Below are 17,447 nucleotides of genomic sequence, written 5' to 3' on the forward strand. Positions count from 1 at the left end.
AGTTCCATTCAGAATCCCAGCAGGCGTTTTTGTGCAAATTGATCAGGTGATTCCAAAGCACACGTGGAAATGCAAGGAGTCAAAAATAACCCAAATCTGTTTTGCAAAAGAAGAGCAAAGTTCCAGGGCTTATGCTACGAGATATCAAGACCTTTTAAATAAAATCATTACATTTAAGACAGTGCTGTACTGGTAGAAAGATAGACAAAGAGGCCAATGGGCAGAATAGAAACTTCCACATATACAGTCAAATTATTTATGGATACCAAAAGTGGTACAGTCAAAATGAATCTTGACCCCTACCTCACACCATACCAAAAAAAGCAATTCCAAATGAATTGTAAATCCACCTGTGAAAGGTATATAATAATAACAATTCTAGAAAATAATAATAGGAGAATATCTATATGACTTTGGAATAGGCCAAGATTTTATAAGCACTACACAAAAAAGCACAACCATATGAGAGAAAATGTAAAAATTAGACTACATTAAATTAGGAATTTCTGTGAGGAAGAAAAAAGGTAAGCCTTTTTTTTTCAGTGTAGAAGAGAATATCTGCAATACATTTTTCTCTCAACTTTCTCATATCCAGAATATGAGGAGAACGCCTACAAATTAGTAAGAAACAAATAACCTAATAGAAAAATGGGCAAAAGACTTGAACAACTACACAAGAAAATATCAAATGCCAATAAACATATAAAAACTACTAAGCTCATCAGTCATTGGGGAAATACAAGTGAAAACCACACTGCAATATCATTAATTGTGTATTAGATGGCCAAAATGAGAAAGACAATATGAAACGATGGTAGCACAAAGAGTGGATTGAAGTCTTATACATTGCTGGCAGGAATATGAATTGGTACAGCCATTTTGAAAAATATGTTAAAGCTGAACATGTGGATACCCTATAACCCAGAAATGCCACTTCTAGGTATACACCCAATAGAAGAGCTTCATATGTGCCACAAGGAATATATAAGGAATGTTCATAGCAGTATGGCTTATGGCAGCCCGAAACAAGAAACAATCCAAATGTCCATCATCAGTACAGTAGGTAAATAAATTGTGTTCCATTCATACAATGGAATGTTATATGGTAATTATTTAAGAGTATGGGAAGATGTATAACACTAGGTGGAAGAAAAAGCAAAATTTGCATGTATGCATACACTATTCTAATTCTGTTTTCAGTGGGATCTGCATAGAAAATACTGATGCTTGAGATCTCTCTCAGAGATTTCAACTTAGTGGTTCTAGCCTATGGACTGGGTTCCTTTGGTGATTCAATGCAAAGCCAAGGTCTTGTTTTCTTTCATCTTCTTCCCTGAGTAGAAGTTAAATTCCTTATTAATAATAGCTTCACAAATATGTATGAGATATGCTGGCCACAAAGCAGGCACTCAATAAATAATTGCTGATAGATGGACATAGAAACCTTTCTGGGAGATTCAGGCCATGTCTTCATGGTTAGAGATTTCTTTTTCATAGGTTGGATTGTGGTACAGGTTCAGAAAGAACCCTCCAGGAATGAGGGTCACTTTGGTCCATGGCTCCACTAGGGCACTGGGTGGCTTATATCACCATTTCAAAATCTAAGTCACGTGCTGGTGAGTCTATGGCTTATCTTCTTAGGGATGTAAAATAGCTGAAGTGAAGTCTCACTGTAGTCAGTTAGCATAACTAAAAGCCCAAAGAGGTAAACTCAGTTACATTACAGTAATGTCAGCTGTGGTTATTGAAATTATTCCAATGATGACATTTGGGGTGGCTGGTGGTAGCAGTCATCTGATTTGAAATAAATAGAGAAAATAAATAATGGTTTAGGTTTGTGTATGCTTACAATAAACATATTAGGTGTATTACGTATTCTTAGGCCTTACAAAAACCACACCAATTAGGTATTAGTAGCCCCATCAGCATCTAATGAGGGGGATGAGGAAGCTGAGGCTTTGAGGTGATAGGCAGGTTCACAGAGGTGTCAAGCTCAAAGCCTATAATTCCTCAATATCATCAAAATGTTATCATCAAAATGTTACCTTGTGTCATATAAGTGATGACAAAGAGATTTATACCAAACCTTCACATTAGACACTAGCAAGCTTTCTATGTTGTCAATAAGTCAGTAGGAGAAAAGATGTTCATTGAAATAAGTGATAATGGGACTTGGAAATTTTTGTTTATATTCAATGGTCTTTGTCAAGCCCTTAGAAAATAATTAGGCTGTGATCTTTCTGAAATAGTTAGTGGGAAGATAGAGGGGTATGATATATCAGTGGCTTTCAAACTTAACTCAACTAATTTCATAAAGAAGAAAACCCACAATTACATTAAACTATATTATGACTTGTGCTTACAGGAATTTGCTCCAAGGAAACTGTACTGGGATACCAATGGGGATGGACTGGGGATCGTACAATGAAATCAGAACCCCAAGATGGGGTTCATAGATAAGGGTATTGCCAGTAACTATCTGTGTGATCTCAAGCAAGTCATTGCCCCTCTTTGGGCCTCAATTTCCTCAAGAAAAAGAGAAAGGACATTAAAATAACCTTTGAAGCTATAGACCTTTCGTGAAGCTATGAATTCTTTCCGTAGATGATGCACATAAGCATGTACACGAACAACTTTGAACGCTGGTTCAGGTTATTCACAGATTTTCCAAAGACTATTTGTGAGCTTCCAAAGAACATAGTGGCCCTTAGTTTAAAACACCTGAAATATGTGCTAATTGGGATTATAGTCATATTTATAAAAATAACCCTCACCTTTGAGAGATGCAACCTGATAGCATATTTACGGGTGACATTATTTCATGTCTGGAATTTGCTTTAAAATGATCCAGTGTGTGTGTGGTGGTGGTGGTGGTAGTGGTGGTAATACATAAAACAATACTGTCCATGAATTGATTGTGAAGCCACATGATTAGGTCCATGACAGTTCTTTATACTGTTTTCTCTACTTTTGTGTATATTAAAATTTTTCATAATAAAATCAATTTTCACAATGAAAATGATCTAACCTTTCTTGGCTTCCACTTCCCTATCCATAAAATAGAAATATTAACAGAATCTTCTATTGTGAAGATTAAGGTTGTACCTGACTTACAGTAAACATTCAGTAGATGCTTACTATTGTTCTCTCAACTATGTAAATATATAAACAGATTTAAAAAGACATAAGATATAGATCAAAATATTATTAGTAGATGCTTCTGTATGGTAAACCAAGAGCTGATTTATTTTTCTTTTCATCATGTATGTCTGGACTGTTCAAATATCTACAAAGAGTATTTGTTACTCTTATAATAAGACAAAAAACCCTAAATCTTTTAAAAAAGTAATTTTCAAAGTCTTCCTTGAGAGAGTTTAATGCCCAAAGGGGCCTGAACCATGTTTGTCCCACAAGATATTTTACAAACAAGATGACTTCATGGAAGAGTAAGATGGAATTTCTTATTACCGTCTTGTTCACATTTTCGTCACCAAGCTCTCACGCTCTGGGTCAAAGATCCTCATAGACACCAGTAAGCTTTAAGCTAGGTCTTCCTAGAATAGAATGAATTGAGCCTTCCTCTTCTCCAGTTGCATGCCATCTTACTGCCTTACCTTACCACAACCATACTAGCAGTTTAGCCTTTTTTTTTTTTTTTTTTTTTTTTAAGGGGCATGCATCTCTTTGAGAATATTATGAATGCTATGCCAAGAAAAATTCACATTTAGGCATACGATATTGCATTCTATTTCCTAGGGTTCATGGACCCCCATAGTTCATCTCCACTAATTAAGTTTTCTGAGGCCATGACATCAAATTTAGGAATGTAGAAACACATATCCGGTGTATAGAACACTTTGAGAAAAACTAATTTGTACAAAACTGTAAGCCAGATAAATTGGTGGATAATTATGGGCATTACATACGTGGTTTTTGCTCTGCCAAATAATTTCCATTAGGACATCTATAAATAGCAAATCCATATAATGCATTTGAACCATATCACTGTTTGCCCAAATGCTAAGCCCTTTCCAGAACACACCTACTGCAGAGCAACAGGCCAATTCAAAAAGTTCAATACTAGTTTTACCCTTGAGTTTAGCTACATTCATTTACAGAATTCTAGCTTTCCTCTAAAATGGCCACTAACCTATATCACTTTGGGGACTGATGTTCAATGGGAGGCAATGATACCCAGAAACTTTTTGACTAAGGAGAGGTAGTGCATATGTATGGGTTATCAGATTGCTTTGGAATGGATCATTTGAGATGAGATGGAGTCCATTTCTTTATTTCAGGAAGGAAAAGGATAAACATGATTGAGTCCTTACAGTATACCAGGTGGACATTAGAGCATCTCATGTACTCCTCACAATGACTCTGGAAGATGGGGGCTTTTTCCCTAGTTTCCAACTGAGTTTTAAAAAAGTTGACACATATACCCCAGGTCTGGCAGCCAGTAATTAACAGAAAAAAAATAAAAATAAATAAGAGGCAAAGCTTTCGGGCTTAGATTACTATCATTGCTGGTTAACTTCAGGGGGCTGGGAAATGTACAGTGCCTAGGATCACACCAAATCCAGACAGCCACTCAGGCTGTGATTTTCATTCTCCTGATTGTATCAATGGCTTCCAGGGATGCGTGTGAAGGGAGACAGGATCGCACTTTTCCTTGCCCCATCTGGCCTGTCCCTATCCTACAAACTGGCAACCCCTTTCCTTTGCTGGTATACACGGACTGCCTCACATTCCCCAAATGCCTGGGGATCGCACAATGAAATCAGAATAAAGAGCCAGGAACTCTACATTTAAAAGAATCCACGTAACTACAAACTCCATCTTAGGATTTCCACCACCAGCTGAGTTGCCATTTGGCATTGCACTGCCAGCAGCCACATTTTACTCTATCCTCCTCCAAGATTTTCAAACATGTGCCTGGCACCCACGAGAGTTTCAGAGGAAGTGTAACAGTGACAGGAGAAGTGCTGCGGGTTTGGTTTTGTGTATACGTGTTAGTGTAACTTTCATAAAAGCAAGTGTAAGTTCTTAGAGTATTAACTTTCACAAGAGGAACATCAACTTTCAGACAAACGCAGGCAAACCCTTTTTCTTTTTCTTTCTTTTTCTTTTCTAGTGAGTGGTATCTGAAGGTAGGGGTGATCCCTGTTATGCAAAAGGTCTCTGAGACCCTTGGGATACATACATGCCTTTCTGGCCCAGTACTCAAGCTTTTCTGGAAGAGTATCCCTCGGCTGTCTCCATCCCTCAGCCTTCAAAAGCCACCTACTACCCACCTACACGTGCTTTGGACACAAGCAGGTTCAAAGCACAAAGCAACCAAGCCACCACCCCGCAAGAAATCGATCTCCGAACCCGGAGTCACCATGAATTGCGCGTGTGGATGTGTGGGCGAGAAGGCTGGGTCCACAGGGATGTGGTCCAGCATCGTGAGCAGCGGGTCCTACCGGACGTTCAAATCTCAGCGGGTCCTGCCGGACGTTCAAGTCCTCCAGCCCGGGGCGAACTAGCAAGTTTCAGACCCCCACGCCCGTGCTAGATCGGAGGAGAGACAAAGCTGGACCGCGAGGAGAGGAGAGTGAGTTTGTGTTCTCTTGGGGCAAGTGTGCTCGGTACCTTGGATTCCTGGCTGCTGGTGGATGCAGGAGAGGGCGGTTGCTCGGCGCCCGCCGCCTCCTTGGGCAGCCCGTCCACGTCGTCCTCGCGGGGGCAGCTCGGAGGGATCATCGTGGCCGCGCGGGAACGGTGTTGGGCTCCCGGAGGAACAGCGAGGCTGCTGTCCTCCTGCGCGCCCTGCCCGCCGCGCGCCAGGCTGCTCAGCTCCGGGTCCCGGGGACTCCCATCCTCGCCGAGGCGCCGACGTGCCCTCCTCCAGCCTCGCCCCCTCTCCCGCCCGGCCCTGCCCACCTCCCCGGCACTTCCGCCGGCGTGGAGGAGAGTGCGCCCTGCCCCACCCCGCCCCGCCGCGCCCGCGGCCACCTCGCGGGCGACCTCGCAGTCGTGACTGCCACTCGGCAGCGGGCGAGCGGGCTTCAGCTCGCCCACAGGAGGAGGAAGGAGGCGGGGAGGCAGCTCCGGGGCGGGGCTGCGCGGTCAACGCCTGGAGTAGTGAGGGCAGGCAGGGGGCAGCGCCCTGGAGAGGGCTGGGGGAAGGCTGGGCGCGCGCCGGCACAGAGTGCGGGTGATTCTGTAGAGGGGATGCTGAAAATTCAGACCCAAACCCCAAAGAATAGAAAATCTTTGATTTTCTATTTTGATTTCTGGAATGATATAGCCAGAAAGGACCGCTTGCAACAACTCCCTCATTCCTCACCCGAACGAATAGTGACTGAGAGAGACAGTGACTTAGCTAAGCTATTTATAGGGTTCAGTGACAGAGAGCAGGGATCGGAGTGGGGGTCCCCTGAATCACGGTCACAGCGCTTCCTCCATTCAGCTTTGATCTAAAGCAGAGAGATAATGCGGGTGTGTCTATGGACACCTGTTCCTCGTTTGTTATGCACTTACTGTGCTAAACCCTTTCTTTTTACCTTATTTAATCCTCCCAGCTACTCTATGCGTCTAGGGATGATCACTTCCATTTTATAGATGAGGAAATCGAGGCTGTAGGAAGGCTGAGTAATTTGCTTTAAGTCACTAAACTATAATTGGCGAAACTGGAATTTGAACACATTTTGGCTTCAAAATCCATGCATTTCCGACTGTGGAGCCTCAAATCTAGGCTAGGTCTTGGCTGAAGAGCAATTGGATGTTGCAGTTTAGCAAGAGTTGAGGACTGTTCACAGAGGGGCAAACCAGCCTGCCTTGCTTAATCTTTTGGAAACATACGGATAGCCCCATTGAAAAAAGATACAGAGGGTCCAGTTTCTTTTGAAGACAACCTCAGTGTGCGGGGAAAGGAAATACAGCTAGATATTTGAAAGCCTCTTTTTCCCCATTAATACAAAATACCCTCAACTTTTTAAAAGAAAATTGCAAACTTCTGTTCAGATTTTTAAAATTAGCTGTAGACGTTTGCAAGAGCAGCTTCATGGATGTGCAACCTGTGCAGTCACACAGGGCCCCGCACGGATGCTGCCATCTTGAAATTCGTTAAAAATATTTAATGAGACCACATTTTCATTTTGTACTTGACCCTACAAATTATATGTCTGGTCCTGCATGCATTCCCTAGTTCATGTCTTTTAGAATGAACTGACTCTTACTCTTTCCATCCCAGATGCCAATTGAAAGCTACTGTTCTAAGTGTCAACCTCTTTCTCAGCATTGAGCTTTCAAAATGCTCTAAATTTTCTGGTGAACCTCAGTACTGGGCCAGATTGGCCAGCTAAAATGGCTTCAGTTTTTTCCGTCTCACAACGCAATTCCTGATTGTTCGATAGAGACAAAATTCTAGTAGCCAAAGTCACAAACACAATGACAGGAGCAGCCATATCAACACATTTTTATCAAGCATCTATTCTGTATCAGAATTGTGCCATAAAACTAATGATACAGCAGAGAGAAAACATGGATTAAGTCTGTTTTCCTGGAATTTAAGTCTAGCGGGAGAGACAGTAATTAATTAAATCACACACACAGTAAAAAAAAAAAAAAAAAAAAAAAAAAAAAATAGAAAACTATGATAAGGGAAAGTACAAGACTTTGATGAGGGTGTACAAATGAAGCCTGAGCTAGCATGGGGACAGACGAGGGTTTTCTTAGGAAACAAAACTCCCAGGGTCTACTGGTAATTCCAGTCTTGGTGAGCAAGCATATCATGGCTTATAACAATAAATTTTTCATCTTCGGGTTTTCTTTTTTTAAGAATCGAAGATGTCACCCTTCCTTTTAGTAAGTACTTAGATCAAGTTAGCAACAGTATTAGCCAATAGTATACGTTTAAATGTTGTCCCCTGAAGGAAATTTAGAGAAGCTAGTACTTCCCTCCTTTCCACCCCACCCTGATTCCTGCAACAGAAATCCTTAATCTGATAAATAATACCTACCATAGGAATTAGCCAAGGTGTCCCAAACTAAATCAAGCCTTTGTTTATGTGTTTGTTTCAAATTATTTTCCATCCCATCTTTTGTTATCTAGCTAACTTATCTTATTCTTCAAGTCACATATCTAAGTATTTACTAGTCTCGACATCTCCTTTCTTGACCCATTTATCTGATTTAGATTCCCAAATCAATGCCATGTTCCCATGACTTCCTTTCCTAAGTAACCAATGACAAGGTTGCCTGCTCTTCTGTTGGGCTATGATCTCCGCTAGGGCAGGGACAATGCCACGTTCATCTTGTTTCTCCAGCTCCTGGTATAATGCTTGTTAACAAGGTGGTCAAAAGAGGCTACCCTGGTAGCCCCCGAGCTCTAGAAATGGTCTAGGCATTAGTTACTACACATGTCCTCCACACACTGAATGGAGAAAGACTGATTTCTTCTGTAAAACAATGGGATTTGTCAGTGATTTCAGTTGGTAGATGGTAGACCGGCAAAGTGATCCTCAGAGGGCCCCTCATGAAGTATTGATATCCCTGAGCAGAAGTGTACATTTTCCTGGCTATGTGTGAGATACTCCCTCTGTCACCCAGGAATGCTTAGGTGAGACCTCACAGAAGACTGGAAATTCTGCATTAGAAGCTTTATGACATTTTAGCTATGGTTGTCAAGATTTCTCATTTCAACTGCAGTCTGGTAAAGCCTGAGGAGAAAAGGTTGTGAATAATTATTCTAAGTCTCGAGTCTGTAGCAGGACTTTGTGATTTTTTTAGATTCCCTTTATGGTCTATTTCACTTTGGTTTCTGGGTAAATATCAAGCCAGCAGAAGTGTGAGGTGTACAGAAATTCATCTGCACAAACTTGAACTGGAAGCTCCCATTCCTGGTTCATTTACTTGTTCATTAATTTGTAAAGAGGGCAAACGCCTCCTCCTGATTGCATCCAAGGGCCTTTCACAGTAAACACCGTTAAGCAGAAGACTGTGAAATCCTGCCAGCCTTCTGTCATTTCTTTGTTCTGAGTTTGTATAAAGACACTGGATTTCATCCTATGGACCTTGGCTTCTTCTAGAGCCATTTGGTAAAAAGATCCTAGTAAGACTTCTTAAATAGAACAGGCATATTTATGAAGGGTACAGAAAAGAACGATAAGAAAAAAGAAGAGGGAAGATAAGAGAATCTCAAGGAAGGGATGGCTCTCCATGCCTGATGCATCAGAGTCATGATGGATACACAATATAACACAGTATATGAGAAAGGCATAGGTTGCTGATAACAATAATAGCTAACATGTATTGGGTTTCTAATACATCATAGACATTGTATATTTGTTCTTTAATTTAATCCCTATGAAACCTTAGCAAGATAAAGAAAATCAGCCTAGGTTCTACAGTTTAGGAAGGACTCAGTTATATCCTGCTCCTGGGCCAAGTTTTGGCCACTCTGGTTTGCTGCCACTTAGATAACAGCAGAACCCGGATGTCCTGAAAAGGCAACAGGCCTTAAAGTTTAGGAGCAATGCAAATTGAGAGCCACAGGCATAATAGAAGGCACAGGGCAAGTTCCCAAATAATGAAGAGTTGCCCATTCCATTCTTCTGTGTTAAAAGTAAATAACGAGCAGATCTACACTTTGGAGATGACAGCCAAGAAGTCTAGACAAATGTAAGCATGAGGCATCCACTGTTTTTTTGTTTTTGTTTTTGTTTTGAGACGGAGTCTCACTCTGTCGCCCAGGCTGGGGTGCAGCGGCATGATCTCGGCTCACTGCAACCTCCACTTCCCAGGTTCAAGGGATTCTCCTACCTCAGCCTCCTGAGTAGCTGGGACTACAGGTGTGTGCCACCATGACTAGCTAATTTTGGTATTTTTAGTAGAGACAGAACTTCACCATGTTGGCCAGGATGGTCTCCATCTCTTGACCTCATGATCCGCCTGCCTCGGTCTCCCAAAGTGCTGAGATTACATGCATGAGCCACCAGGCCTGGCTGGCATCCACTATTAGCATCACTTGTCACCCTCTAGATCCAGCTTGATGATCTGCCTTCAAGCTTAGAGAAACAAATGCTTTGCCCAAAGTCTTACCACTGACACTACCACCACCACCACCACCTCTTACTTTGAACAGCTGCTAATGCTAGGCTTCATTATGGTCTCATAGCAACTCATGATTGGTTTCTTCTCAGAGTCGAAGCTAATAATTTAATTTGGAGACTCATTTTTGTGAGGGCAAATTAGATACAGCTTAAGCATCCTTAACTTGTTTCTAAGCACCAATTGGTAATAATAACAACAATAATAGTTGATTGCATTGTAAAGCACTGTTTGTCTGCATTAGAGTTATGTCCACTGGAGGTTCCCAGAAAAAGGTAAGGTAACAAGGCCCAATCCTCATATAGCTGCTTACCTTCTGGCTTAAGACTATCTCTCTTCTTTAAAATGTATGGCTGCTTCTAACTGGTTATAGTCTCTATGAGAAAGAGGATGGCTTGAATCTTTATTCTGTATTTAGTGGAAAGGCCAGGAACCTAGAATCCAAACATCCCAGCTCTTCCACTTAAAAGCAGTGAGATCTTAGACAATTGATTTAATCTCTCTCAGCTTCGATTTCCTTAAGTCTCAAATGGGATAATGATCCCTACTTTGTAGAGTTTCTGTAAGAATGAATGCCTAATCAAAATAGGATCTGATATTATTATCATCATCATTATCAATATTATCCATATGATTTTGGGCAAATGTATTTGATTTGAGTTGGATTTACTGTTTATTATAGTCAAATACGTATACAATATCAAAATTAGATGTATTCTACATTGCTAAAACTGGTAATAGCTTTTGTTTAGAATTTAGAAGCAGCAAATATCTAAAATTTCTTGGAAATGCATATAAAGTAAATTCATCCTGTACATTTTGGTTCTTTGACCAGTAATTAACATTTAGCTTTATGTTTTCTTATTCTATGAGTTTAGGGTAATAGCTTAGGAGGTGTATGACCCAGCCTACTCTGGTCTTACTGCTCCTCAAAAATGCCTGGTCTCTCACCAAGTTTTATTGCTTGAGTTCCCTGTATCTGAGGGATCCCTACCATTCCCTATGACCAGCTCTCCTCATGTTGTGGACCTCAGTGCCCACCATCTGAAAGCATCGTTTCTTTCTTTTCTTATTTGGTGTCATCTAGAATGTAAGCTTCATGAGGTCAAAGGCCTCATCTTTACTCTTCACCATATATCCCTGCTGCCTAGTTGCTCATATAATAAGTGAATATTTGTTAAATTAATGAATTGACAAATGACAAAATGTCAGTGTTGTAGAGGAGCTTGTAGGTCTAATAAAAAACCATTTTGTAGAGGGTAAAATCAAAACATAAATAGATTAAGTACTTGCCCAAAGTCAATTAATATGTGACACAATGAACTCATGTCAGTTTACTGCTCACCAATCCCATTGGTCATTGTTTTATTCAGCTTTGAAATATTTGACCAAACTACTAGTTGCACAACTTTCTTTTCCAAGTTTTCAAATTAATTTTGATATTTTACATAATATCTCTAAATATTCTTTTGCAAATAGCTTTATCATTAGTCAAGCAGTATTCAAGAATACTGAAGAAATTTAAAATATTCTAAAATTCCACCACCGATCGGTAATAACTATTAGCATTTTGGTAAACCTCCTCCTAGACGTGCATGCGTATATGGGTACATTTTACATTTATATTTATTTGTATTTACATAAAATGATCTCAGGACATTAAGCATTTTTGTAACATCCTTTCCCTTTAGTAATATATCATAGAGATAGTTCTGTGTCAATAAATATAAGTATACATCATCCTTTTCTAATGACTCTGTGTTTTCCTCTGAATAGATGCACAGTAATTTATTTATGAGGGATCATTTATGCTTTTTTCTAGGAACTGTTAGAGAGCAATTAGAAACTCATTGTCCCTTTCTAAATAGCAACTTGGCAAGGTAAATACTATTAGACCCATTCTGTAGATGAGGTCATCAGAAGCCAGAGAGGGTTTATGACTTCCCTAATGGGATATGGTAAGTGCAGAGTGGCGAGTCTGGCCCACGTCTTCAGACTGTAAACCTCAGGCTTCTCACAGTACCTAAGCAAACAGTGAAACTCAGTGTGATCACTGTTGTGTAAGAAGTCTGCACAACATGATTTGAGAGCATGTGCAGTGGAAGGATAAGGTTCACCAAATGGAAAGGATGCTGGAGAAGGTTCCAGTGTGTTGAAGGGTGACTGTGATTTTTCTGGAAGGATAAGGAGAAGCAAAGAATCTTGAGCAAAATGCACTGTGTCAGTACAAACATGGAGGTGTGCATGTGCAGGCTTTGTTCAGTTTTGGTTCCACAGTTTTTTTTTTTTTTTTTTTCCTTTGGGAGTAACATTTACTGATCATATGGGCAATGCCTGAAAAAAGGGAACGATTAGAGCCAGAAAAATGCTTTGAATAATAGTTTTAAGTACTTTTACAAATGGCTCTTGAGGAAACTTGGATCTCAGTCAGCCTGGGAAGAATGCTACTGTTTTAACTAGTAATAGAGGGGAAAAAAGGCATCATAGGGATTGCTGGGGGGTTAAATGGGTCACAGAGTAAAAAGGAGCCAAAATTCAGAGCTCTGAGAGACACACATAGAATCTCCATTCCACGAAACCAGACACAGAGAACTCTGGTTCTTTTTGATACAGAAGCCCGTTCTGTATATGGGGCCCTAAAATTTAAACACACATATAGCTTGCACATTTACAACCTCTAAAGGATTATGAATATCCCATTTAATCATTATGTATCTTAAATGAAGTTCCTAAAAGTGAGCAGTAGAATTGACTTTCAAAACAAAGAACAGAATTCCAGCAAAAATGGATAATAGCTGATGCTGTTTATCCATAATGCTTTGCATTTACTTTGAAATATGTTCCAAAAGTTTGTAGAGCGATGCTGGCAGCAAATGAATCTCAAAAATTCTTTCTACTATATTTTTCAGGATAGGGGTTATATGACTACTTTGTCTTTCTGCCTCCTATAACCCTCTATGTTTCTCCAATTGCTCCCTTGGCAGCCATGAACCATCCATCAGGCACTTGACAATTGGCCTGGAAAAGATGACTCAAGCCTTAAGCCTTAAATGCCAAGTTTCTTTCCTCCATAGCTGAGGCAGACTTACCCATAAAGCCTGGACTTAAGAAACATACCTATGTTTAATCTACCTTTGTTCTTGCAGAACTGGCCAAAAAAATGGAGATTTTTATTTCTTCAAACAATAATAAGAGTTAACAATAGGGTATAATGATCGCTTACCAGTTAGAAGGTACAGTGGGAGATAGTATGAATGCAGATGTTATCCAGGCAGACCTTCCGAGGAGGTTTTACTGCATCTTGGTCCTGTTTATTCCTAAAATGTAAGCTGCCAAAATGCCAAAGTCTACCAAGCAAATGGCTCAGTATTCTAAGGAAGCCCAACCTGGATATGAACTCCGTATTGCACAGAATTACTGAGTTCCCTAGAATGCAATTACAGTGCTAATGGATGAAATGAGATAAATACCCATATTTTAAACAAAAAATATGCCCTATTTTTTCCATTCACTTTTCCTCAACCCACTTATGTAGTGAGTCACCATGTCCTGTTGTTTCTACCTCTTGTGTAGTCATAGGGTCAAGTAGTTAGTATTCAGCTTAAGATATTCGAGATTGTTATTAAATAAGGTGTAGATGTCTAATGAATGAAGTCCTTGTTTTTTTCACCAATTTATTCATCAAAAGTTGCCAAGGGCTGCTGCATACTAGGTGCTTTATTAGTTCTAGGAATATAGGCAAATACATGCAGATTCCCTGACCCAAAGGAAAATTCAGCTTCACTAGAAAGGCAGAATGTAGGACAAATAATAACCACAGGTAGGCTGGGCGCAGTGGTTCATGCCTGTAACCCTAGCACTTTGGGAGGCCGAGGCGGGTGGATCATCTGAGGTCAGGAGTTTGAGACCAGCCTGGCCAACATGATGAAACCCTGTCTCTACTAAAAATAAAAAAAAAAATTAGCTGGGCATGATGGCATGTGCTTGTAATCCCAGCTACCCAGGAGGCTGAGGCAGGAGAATCGCTGGAATCTGGGAGGTACAGGCTGCAGTGAGCTGAGACCATACCACTGCAATTCAGCGTGGGTGATAGAGGGAGACTCCATCTCAAAATCATCATCATCATCATCATCATCATCATCATCATCATCATCATCATCATCACAGGTATGAAGAGACAGCTGTGGGAATCCGGAAAAGAAAGGGCTAATTGAACTGAGGGGTCCAGGGAGGATTTACCAAAGAAAAAAGTTAATAGTGAAAGTTAATGGCAGTTTTTCATAAGGAGAAGAGGTAGGTCATTCCTGGCATCTTCAGACTGGTATATATCCAGCTTATGTTTTCTTGTGGTATGCTGTGTTGGCTATTTATTTATATTTATTATTATTATGTTGGAGATATTGAAAGGACACAGAATTGAGTTATTCATTGCACTATCAAAATCAGTCCTTGCAATCCCATTTCTCCTTGTAACTTATTTAATTAGCTGTTCCAAATTTACTCTAATCCTTACTCAAAATCCCCTTCCTTCAAATGATACTCACTATAATGTTTTAAAAACGTATATCGTAGACATGCATGCATATTTTAAAAATATGTGGAGTTAAAAGTGTTTTAAATTGCATTCAACATATTGCACTGTGGCATAGTTCCACTTTCTATTTTTTATTTTTTTTGAGCCTGCTCTGTCACCCAGGCTGGAGTGCAATGGTGTGATTTTGGCTCACTGCAACCTCTGCTTCCCAGATTCAAGTGATTCTCCTGCCTCAGTCTCCTGAGTAACTGAGGTTATAAGCACCTGCCATCATGCCTGGCTAATTTTTGTATTTTTAGTAGAGACGAGGTTTCACCATGTTGATCAGTCTGATCTTGAACTCCTGACCTTAGGTGATCTGCCCGCCTTGGCCTCCCAAAGTACTGGGATTACAGGTGTAAGCCACTGAGCCTAGCCCATATTTCCTCTTTCAGAAAACATAGTTTGATTTTTAAAACTACATTAAAAGTAAAATGTGCAAGAGTATCTAAAAATCATTGAGTACCCATGAGGTTGAATGTTTTCTCTTTCATTGTTGTATAGAATTCTATTGTTTGGATCTGCCATGATTTCTTACATCCACTGTGTGTTGATGAATGGCTGAATTGTTTCTATTTTCAGCTTATCATGAATAGTGCTGCTATGAACATTCTTGTATATGACTTTTGATGCTAACATGTAAGTGTGAATTAAGGATTCCAGTTGTTTTCTTCGACACTTATACAGTCATTATTTTTAATTTATCACTGTGACTTTATTTGCATTTTGCTGATGATTAATGAAGTTTAACGCTTTGTCATGTGGTTATCAGTCATTCAGTTACTCTCATAAACATAAAGTTAAAAAAGTCAACAGAGAAGAGCGCATATTGTATTATATAATATATATAATGTTCAAAAATATCCCCACTAATCCCTAGCATTAGATGTGATGACAATGATTATCTTTGGGGAAGAGAGAGAGATAATTTATAACTGGAAAGAAACACTATAGCTTTCTGGGGTGCTAGTAAACTACTATCACTTCACTTTTGGTGCTGGTAATTCATTTGTGAGCTTTTCTGCAGATATATCTCAATAAAACCTAAACATTTACCTAAAAATTTGATAAGATGTAGATAACCCAAATAAAAGTGAGTAGACCCCTGCTTGTTAGTAGAAGGGGTAGACATATTTTTCCCTAGCTCTTTAGTTGTCTAAGGACAATTAAAATCCCTGGATGTTATGTATAAAACTGACCTAACAAGACTCTAAAAGGCAGACTGAAGAAAGCGGAGAGAAGAATGCACTCACATGTGCTTTCAGGACCCAAGGGATGACACATCGGTGAGTTCCCTGGATTTTCTTTTTGCCTTATATATCCCGGACTTGGAGATGAAGAAGCTTGCAACCCAGAAATGCCAGTGGGAACAGACAAAAAAAGCACTAGCAAAAGCCTGCTCTCTTTAGCCAATGGACCAAAAAAGGGAGCAGCAAGCAAGACTGAAACTTACAGACAACAATTGCTCTGTTCCAGCCAAACACGCAGAAAACACCATGGTTCTACACCGACCCATCCCAGTACAGGCTACATGGGGAACCCAGATTTTCACACTCATTAGGGTATAAAGAGGTGCCTCAAAAAAAGTAGAGAATCAGGACTTTAATCCCCACCAGCTTATCATAAGGCCCACCCATACTGTCAGTGGAGACCAATGAGGAGTGACACTTTCATCTTTACCCAACAGTAAGAGAGACCATCCTCCCCTAGTGGATCTGGACTTCAGCCTCCACCTGGCTGTAACAAGGTGGTGCCTGCCCCACTTCTCTGCAAGAGCAGTGTCAGAGAAAGCCAGCTAAAAGTAAAGACTCAGAGTCTTGTGACATAATACAAAATAGTCCATGTTTCAATAAAAGTACTCATTATATAAAGAAACTGGAAGATAGCAAATGGAATGAAAAAAAAAAAAGCACTCAATGGATACCAACAGAAATGACAGAGTTGTTAGAATTACCCGACAAAGCTTTTTAGCCAGATGTGGTGGCTCATGCCTATAATCCGAGCTACTTGGGAGGCTGAGACAGGAGAATCGCTTGTACCTGGGAGGTGGAGGTTGCAGTGAACTAAGATCGAGCCATTGCACTCCAGCCTGGGCAACAAGAGCAAAACTCCATCTCAAAAAAACAAACCAACAAACCAACAAACAGAAAACGAATTACCTGACAAAGCTTTTAAAGCAGCATGATAAAAATGCTTCAGTCACCAATTACAAACATTCTTAAAACAAATGAATAAACAGAAAACCTCAGTATAGAAATAGTAAGTCTCAGAAAATAGATAGAAGACATAAAGAAGAACTAAATAGAAATTTTAGAGCTGCGTTCTGTAGTGGGCAAGTCTGTGCGAAACTACCTTCAAAGGCCAAGGAAGCTGAGAGGTCCAAGAAGTCTGACAAATCCAGTTTCTCAGAAAGAAACTTTCATCAGGAACTTCTGAACAGAAGCCATTGTCTCAGGCTGCGGCCAGATGACATGGTGGACCCCTGCACCACTAACCCCCAGACCAAGGTCTTATATACCATAGGAAAGGCATATGTAGGACAATTAAAGTTGACACCCCCAGAGGAAGGCAAGAGTGCTATATCAACCTGCCTAAGGACAACATTTACAATAACAGTAGATAAAGGAGAAATCTTAGAGGCACTCCTGCAACAGGGGTTAATCAGAAGTCAACGTGGCAGATTGGCATCCAAAATGGAGTTTATGTTCCACACTCCATTTCCCTCATCCGGCTCTTACAATCTCATGCACCCTCCTCTTCCACAATGGTCCCAGAGCCT

The 17,447-nt window shown here is 40.3% G+C and overlaps 1 protein-coding gene across 5 annotated transcripts in view; it reads right to left on the reverse strand.

Annotated features, from left to right (window-relative positions):
- The window catches only part of STAC (SH3 and cysteine rich domain), a 170,236-nt gene extending 164,179 nt beyond the window's left edge, over positions 1–6,057 (reverse strand). For 4 of the 5 annotated variants that reach the window (XM_074030801.1, XM_045387152.2, XM_074030800.1 and 1 more), the window contains exon 1: positions 5,635–6,057. In XM_074030801.1, coding sequence (XP_073886902.1) covers positions 5,635–5,745 — 111 coding nt within the window. In that variant the 5' untranslated portion in view covers positions 5,746–6,057. The remainder of the gene's footprint in view (positions 1–5,634) is intronic. The other variant, XM_074030802.1, reaches the window with a different exon arrangement.
- Between the last annotated feature and the right edge of the window lie 11,390 nt (positions 6,058–17,447).

The sequence above is a fragment of the Macaca fascicularis genome, chromosome 2 (genome assembly GCF_037993035.2).
Source record: "Macaca fascicularis isolate 582-1 chromosome 2, T2T-MFA8v1.1".
In the NCBI taxonomy this organism is placed as follows: Eukaryota; Metazoa; Chordata; class Mammalia; order Primates; family Cercopithecidae; genus Macaca; species Macaca fascicularis.